Raw genomic sequence first — 8,039 nt, 5'->3', positions numbered from 1 at the left:
GGAAGAGGTGATACCTTTTGATAGACCAGCTTCTGTCTCTCTCACCGTAACACATCGCCTCACCCACCACGTGTTTCAAATCTCTTCGTATAAGTCTAGGCCATAGGTCTGTTGTGTTTTGCTGTCACTTCCTCACCCCTTTATCCTTTACTTGCTACAGAAGTGTCATTATTGCATGGCTACATAATCCCCACACAGGATACAAGGACCACCAAGTACCAAGTACCTTCCTCTTCTATCTTCAGTTTGATGCACCTGTCCGCCTGTGGGGTGAAACCCAAAATGACAGGAGACAGAGGATGAGAGAGGAGAAATTTTAGGTATTTCTTTTCTCCTTACCCTTCATGAGCAACTGATCACATGAAATAGGCCAGTGACCAGTGACTGTCACTCTCTGAGATGGGGTGAACACGGCAGGTGTGAACCTCAAAGACAAACAACATCTCTAGTTGCCACATACCCCCCAGAAGTGGAGAAGTGATTATCTCCTGTTTTTCATAGACACAGGCTTCAGCACCAATTCCATGGAGAAATGTTTTTGGTGACCGCTAAAGGCCATTGCATCATTTTTGTTGCTCTATGTGAAGCGTCTCTCCAGGAGTCTGGAAGGGAAAGTTTCTGCTGCCCCAGGAGACTTATTTGTGCCCTTGTGCGCCAGACTCTGATCAAACCCTCAGGTCTAATTTACAGCAACATCTGAGACTCGTAACTGCCACTGAAGTCAATGAAACCTCAGCCCTTTTGCAAATAACAAACCACCATGCCAGGTCCAGATACCTCTCCTACCGTGGTGACACTGAGAAGTACAAGGCAAAATACTCAGCAAAAAAAACACAGGGAAATTTTGCGTTGACTTGAACAAATACATACATTGTTGAATTTATTAAGTCCCTTGGTATTAATTAATGTTCCAAGTGGCTCTGAGGTTGGGGACTGCCTTGGACAACAAGCAGCACACAGCTGTGTGCAAACAAGAGCATCTAGAGCTGTAGGAGATGAAATATCAAAGTCTTTGACAACTTGTCTGACCATCGTCTCACTCTGCTCCAACCTCCTCCCCTTCCTGGCCTTAGTATCTAACCAATAGTATCTACAACCATGACCATCTCCTCTGCTGTCTGAGATATTCCCTGTAGCCTCGAACTGATTGGACAAAACTCCTTACACATCACAGAGGTGCAGCCCAGCAACTTTTTCCTGATCCTTAATTTCTTGTTTTGAAACTTTCCCATCCTTATCTCTTTGTTCTCAGCTCAAACACTCCATGTGCTGGTCAATGGAGGCTTTCACCAGCTATTACAATGTAGGGAGTGAATGTACCTGGCCCTGGACAGATTTTCTGCCTGCCTCTGCTCAGTGCTGTGTTATTCTCTGGCAGGGCAGTGGGGGAGGTAGGTTATCAGGAGGGATGGGCACGCCAGGGAAAACTCCCCTGAAATTGGCTTGTGTAACTGCCCAGGAGTCACATCATGGGGGACGTCCCATCCTAACTTGGACACGTTCACAGACAGGCTATTGCTTCTGCTCTGTCGTTCGCGGGTCGCTCCTGTGCCAAGCAAATGAACACAGTCAAGAGCAAGTCAGGGTTGTGGGATTTGCCATTTTACAAAACTCTACCAGTGGCTGTTGAGGGTGCTGAGTGGGAAACTGAGTCACTGCCCCCCACCCTCTGCTGGGCTCTATCAGTGATGTCCTTTTGATAAAATGCTTTCAGACAAAATGGATTTCACTAATAGCACTGAACATTTCCTCAGCTGGTCCTTCACTCTCCTTCCTTGGCTTTCTGGAACAGTGTCTCTCTGTCCCTGGGTTTCTTTTTTGATGTATGCCCATACACATTGGTGTTATTGGTTGTTTAATGTTATCCATTGAATTTTACCTAAGATGCACAAATGTTACTCAAGTTATGGCTCCAATTTCATTGCTGAATTTGCAGTTTTTTGGTCTTATTCCCCTGGGATGGTCTATTTCAAAGTTTGGCAGAGAAAGGATTTTTTTGTGCTAATTCATATTTGTACCTCTTATTTACACCATCCAATATGATGCATTCCTTGTCCATCCAATAGTATCATTTTTAATTAATTAGCAACTGATATCAAAGAGAAATAACAGAATCATCATGCTTTGCCAGCCAATGTATCTCTGATTCTTCATCTATTTTAAGCTTTCTAAGAATGCATTGTAGGGAATGCCTTTATATGGGGCTGGAGCACATGACCTATGAGGAGAAGCTGAGGGATTTGGGATTACTTAGTTTACAGAAGAGAAGACTGAGGGGAGATTCGATAGCAGCCTTCAACTTAAGAACATAAGAACATAAGAATAGCCATACTGGGTCAGACCAAAGGTCCATCCAGCCCAGCATCCCATCTGCCAACGGTGGCCAATGCCAGGTGCCCCAGAGAGGGAGAACAGAAGACAATGATCAAGTGATTTATCTCCTGCCATCCATCTCCTGCCCTTGTTCTGAAGGCTAGGGCACCATACTTTATCCCTGGCTAATAGCCATTTATGGACCTAACCTGCAAAAATTTATCACGCTCTTTTTTAAACCCTAATAGAGTCCTGGCCTTCACAGCCTCCTCAGGCAAGGAGTTCCACAGGTTGACTGTGCGCTGCGTGAAGAAAAATTTCCTTTTATTAGTTTTGAACCTACTACCCATCAATTTCATTTGGTGTCCCCTAGTTCTTGTATTATGGGAAAAGGTAAATAATTTTTCTATATTCACTTTCTCCACACCATTCATGATTTTATACACCTCTATCATATGGCTCCTCAATCTCCTCTTTTCCAAACTGAAAAGTCCCAGTCTCTCTAGCCTCTCCCCATATGGGACCCCTTCCAAGCCCCTAATCATCTTAGTCACCCTTTTCTGAACCTTTTCTAATGCCAATATATCTTTTTTGAGGTGAGGAGACCACATCTGCACGCAGTACTCAAGATGTGGGCGTACCATAGTTTTATATAGGGGAAGTATGATATCTTTTGTCTTATTATCGATCCCTTTTTTAATAATTCCTAACATCCTATTTGCTTTACTAACTGCCGCTGCACACTGCATGGATGTCTTCAGAGAACTATCCACTATAACTCCAAGATCCCTTTCCTGATCTGTCGTAGCTAAATTTGACCCCGTCATGTAGTACGTGTAATTTGGGTTATTTTTTCCAACATGCATTACCTTACACTTACCCACATTAAATTTCATTTGCCATTTTGCTGCCCAATCACTCAGTTTGCTGAGATCGTTTTGTAGTTCTTCACAATCCCTTTTGCTTTTGACTGTCCTGAACAACTTGGTGTCATCTGCAAACTTTGCCACCTCACTGCTTACCTCATTTTCTAGATCATTGATGAACAAGTTGAACAGGATCGGTCCCAGGACTGACCCCTGGGAAACACCACTAGTTACCCCCCTCCATTGTGAAAATTTACCTTTTATTCCCACCCTTTGTTTTCTGTCTTTTAACCAATTCCCGATCCATGAAAGGATCTTTCCTCCTATCCCATGACCACCTAATTTACATAAAAGCCTTTGGTGTGGGACCGTGTCAAAGGCTTTCGGGAAATCTAGGTATATTATGTCCACTGGGTGCCCCTTGTCCGCATGTTTATTAACCCCTTCAAAGAATTCTAATAGATTGGTTAGACACGACTTCCCTCTGCAGAAACCATGCTGACTTTTGCCCAACAATTCGTGCTCTTCTACGTGCCTTGCAATTTTATTCTTTACTAGTGTTTCTACTAATTTGCCTGGTACTGATGTTAAACTTATCGGTCTATAATTGCCAGGGTCTTCTCTAGAGCCTTTTTTAAACATTGGCGTTATATTGGCCATCTTCCAGTCATTTGGTACCAAACTTCCTGAAGGGGGGCTCTAAAGAGGACAGAGAGAGGCCATTCTCATTGGGGACAGATGGTAGAACAAGAGCAATGGTCTCAAATATATTACAGGAGAGTGTAGGTTAGATATCAGGAAAAACTATTTCTCCAGGAGGGTGGTGAGGCACTGCAATGGATTACCTAGAGAGGTGGTGGAATCTCCATCTCGACAGATTTTAAAATCCTGGCTTGACAAAGTCCTGGCTGGGTTGATTTAGTTGGTGCTGATCCTGCTTTGGGGAGGTAGCTGAACTGAATGACCTCATGAGGTCCCTTCCAGCCCTAGGGTTTTATGATTCTGTGATTCCATAATGTTTAGTGAACTAAAGAATAAGACCATGATAATGCTGAACTACAGATAGAGATTTTAACTTTGGTGTTTATTATAAGTGGACAGCAATATACAGAGACAAGCAAAAAATGGTATTTCTCAACATACGAATATACAAAGTTTATTTTGATCAGATGGGTTACACAAATGTATACAATATAAACAAGCATTTGGTGAAATATTATTGTACAGGGATAGAACCTTCTGTAGTTCTATGAGTTTTGAACATAGGTATTATTCTACAGATGTGTAAAATATGTACAGTGCTTGAGAATCACCAGATGAAACTTGTTGACCTGCAGTAAGCAGGATCTCTGATGACTTGATCAAAATGGCCCCTTCTTGTGACATAGTCAATGAATCTATGAAACACACCCAAGACTAGCACAGATTGCTGTATTTGACATGGAAGTCAAGTGTCTTCACCCAAAGCTCTTGTGTGAGAGCTGTCAGATCCTTACACAGGAAACCATTTATAAGTTCTGAGGAATATTAGAGAAAATTAGCCCAAAGGGAACACTAGGGAAACACGCTGAAGCGATAGCTAAAATACCCAACCCAATCCATCTCAGAGCTACACGGGACAGACTAAACAGATTTTTTTCAGTAGCAGTCTTTGGAATCTTTCTAGCATAATAATTCTGCTGAAAATGATACATTTGCAGGAAACGACATGAACGTTTTATAATGTTTCTCATTTTCTTCCTTTAACACATCGAGTTTGGCATATATTTGATCAGGATGCTCTTCTAGCAAAATACTGTCATATGGTTTTTCCTTAAGATCTGGTCAAAAAGTTCTGACTTCAAACAGTTTGACAAAAGTTTGTTTGTTTCTATGCTGGTTTGTTTAACACAAAAGATTTGAATTCCCAATTTTCTGACAGGTTTGGAAGAGGTCATTTTTTTCAGATGAAAATATTAATTTAAAAACAAAGTTTACCTAGGGAAGTAGAACTGTAGAAACATAGAACATTGGAACTGGAAGGGACCTTGAGAGGTGATCAAGTCTAATCCTCTGCTCTCATGGCATGACCAAGCACCATCAAAACCATTCCTGATAGATGTCTGTGCAACCTGGTCTTAAATATCTCCAGGGATGGAGATTCCACAGTCACCCAAGGAAATTTATTCCACTTTTTAACCACCCTGACAGGGAGGAACTTTTACCGAATGTCCAACCTAAACTTCCTTTGATGTAATATGAGCCCACTGCTCCTTGTCCTATCCTCAGAGGCCAAGCAGAACAATTTTTCTCCCTCTTCCTTGTAGCCCTTTTTAAGGCACTTGAAACCCCCTATCATGTCCTCTCTCAGTCTTCCCTTTTCTAAACCTAACAAGCCCGATTCTTTCAGTCTTCCTTCACAGCTCATGGTCTCTGGACCTTTCATCAGCCTTGTTGCTCTTCTCTGGACCTTCTCCAGTTTCTCCACCTCTTTCTTGAAATGTCGGGCCCAAAACTGGACAAAAGTCTCCAATTGTGGCCTAATCAGCACAGATTAAAACAGAAGAGCGACTTCAGGTGTCTCACTCCGCTCCTGTTAATACATCTCAGAATCACGCTTGCATTTTTTAGCAACAGTCTCACACTGTTGAACTCCTCTTTACTTGCGCTCCACTCTGATCCCCAGATCCCTTTCTGCAGGACTCCTCCCTAGACAGTCTTTAGGGTTGATACGGCTTCAGGCAGGGGGCTGGACGTGAAGACCTCCTGAGGTCTCTTCCAGCCATGAGAGTCTATGATTCTATGATGCTGTGATTTCATGACCACTTCCACTCAAGCTGCCTGCCAGTTTCAAATTCTCAGCAAGTTCCGCCCTATTTGCTAAAATTAAATCCAGATCAGACTCCCTCCGGTAGCCTTCTCCACCTTCTGAAATAAAAAAAATAAATCTCCAGTACATTACAAGAACTTTCGGGGTCATCTGTGCCCTGCTGCATTCTTTTCCGGAAAGATGCATGGATCATTGAAGTCCCCCATCATCATCCAGTCCTGTTCTTTGGGTGATTTCATTAATTGTTTAAAAATAGCCTCCTCTACCTCCTCTTCCTGGTTAGGTGGTCTGCAATAAGACCCCTGCCAAGTCATCTCCCTTATTTCCTTGGGGTTTTTCACCTCATCTGTTGACTCTCAACAAGTCTATCAACAACATCCCTCAACTTCAGGGCAAGTGTATACACTTTAAATATATAAGGAAACTCCCCTCCACATTTCTGAATTATTTCTCAGCTCTCCATGTTCTTTACTTCCCTGTGGGCTTTGGTCAGCTGCCACCATCAGGTCTAGTTTACAGCCCTCCTCAACAAACTACTTATGATTTTTGCCCTCCGCAACAAACTGGTTTTAACTTCTCCTCTGTCTCACTGTTTTGACTACATTGACTTTTTGTTTCCTAATTTCTGCACTTCTGTGAAAAAGTGGTGTTTACTATAGTTTTCCTAAAGGCTCCCTTTACCTCTTTGTTCCTCAGAGTGTATATTAAAGGGTTAAGCAACGGTGGCACCGTTATGTTCAACAGGGAAATCATTTGATTACTCTCTGGTTTGGAGCTAGACTTGATTCCCAAGTAGGTAATAAGAGCCAGGCCATAGAACAAAATCACCACCATGAGGTGGGAGGAGCAGGTGGAGAAGGCTTTACGCCTCCCCTCCACTGATGGTAGCTTGAGGATGGTGGAGATAATGCAGATGTAGGACAGGAGGATCAACAAGAACGGGCCCAGGATGAACACAACTGTCACGGTAAAGACCATAATCTCATTTTTGGAGGTGTCGGCGCATGCCATCTTCAACACTGGTGGGATGTCACAGAAGAAGTGGTGGATGTGGTTGGAGCCACAGAAGGGCAGGCTAAAGATCCACGTGGTCTGAGCGACTTCCACTGAGATGCCGATGGACCATGAAACCCCCGCGAGCAGAGCACACACCCGGCTGCTCATGTTGGTTGTGTAGTGCAGGGGGTGACATATGGCCACGTAGCGGTCGTAGGCCATGGCTGCGAGGAGGCAGCATTCCGTCAGGCCCATGATGGTGTTAACATACATGCCTGCCTCACAGGCTGCAATGGAGATGGTCTTTTCCTCCACCAGGAGGTGAGCCAGCAGCTGAGGGACCACACTGTTTGTGAAGCAGATTTCCAGGAAAGACAGGTTCACCAGGAAGAAATACATGGGGGTGTGGAGAGAGGAGTTCAGCTTTATCAGCAGGATAACGAGCAGGTTTCCCATCAGGGTGACAAGATAGATGATCAGCAGCACCAGAAACAAAACGATTTGCAACTTGTTGAGGGATGAAAACCCCACCAGAATAAACACATCAGAGATGGTCTGGTTCCCTTCAGGGTCACTCCCATAATAGGTCATCTGTATGGGTTACAAAGAAAGAGATACTGAAGCTCAATCTGAGGCATACCTAATATGTGGCTGTGAATCAAATAATTCCTAGTGGTTTCCTTTTGGGTAGAATTCTTTCGACAAGAGCCAGATGCAGCTCAGTAGAGAAACTTGTAAATGGGGCCAATTAGCAGCAGGCCTTGACCACAGCACCTGGTTAGATGTCAAAGTAGATTGACTGGAAAGATGACCACATTGGCTCTAGTGGTACTATAGAAGATTTACCGTGGATCAGAACCCAATAAGTTAACTGTAAGGGAGCTACAGCAGTCTATCTGAGAAATGGAAACATAACAGTTACTAATTGCAGGCACTCTTTCTTTCTTTCTGCCCCTCCACCTTGGTAATGTCTCTCTCCAGCCATGTTCACCAAATACATGAGGCATTTCACACAGAGCGTATTCCAGTTATGTCATATTAATATTGATAAGCAG

The 8,039-nt window shown here is 43.4% G+C and overlaps 1 protein-coding gene across 1 annotated transcript; it reads right to left on the bottom strand.

The window, feature by feature from the left end:
• Positions 1-3,772: 3,772 nt before the first annotated feature.
• LOC142004901 (olfactory receptor 10A4-like) lies at positions 3,773-7,575 on the bottom strand. Its single transcript, XM_074982580.1, has 2 exons — positions 6,643-7,575; positions 3,773-3,808 (listed from the first exon to the last, which is right to left on the bottom strand). The coding sequence occupies exons 1-2, from the start codon at positions 7,573-7,575 to the stop codon at positions 3,773-3,775; spliced, it is 969 nt and encodes a 322-aa protein (XP_074838681.1).
• Between the last annotated feature and the right edge of the window lie 464 nt (positions 7,576-8,039).

The sequence above is a fragment of the Carettochelys insculpta genome, chromosome 32 (assembly GCF_033958435.1).
Source record: "Carettochelys insculpta isolate YL-2023 chromosome 32, ASM3395843v1, whole genome shotgun sequence".
NCBI lineage: Eukaryota > Metazoa > Chordata > Testudines > Carettochelyidae > Carettochelys > Carettochelys insculpta.
Note: the sequence above shows the minus strand (reverse complement) of the source record. Positions and strands in the feature narration are given on the sequence as shown.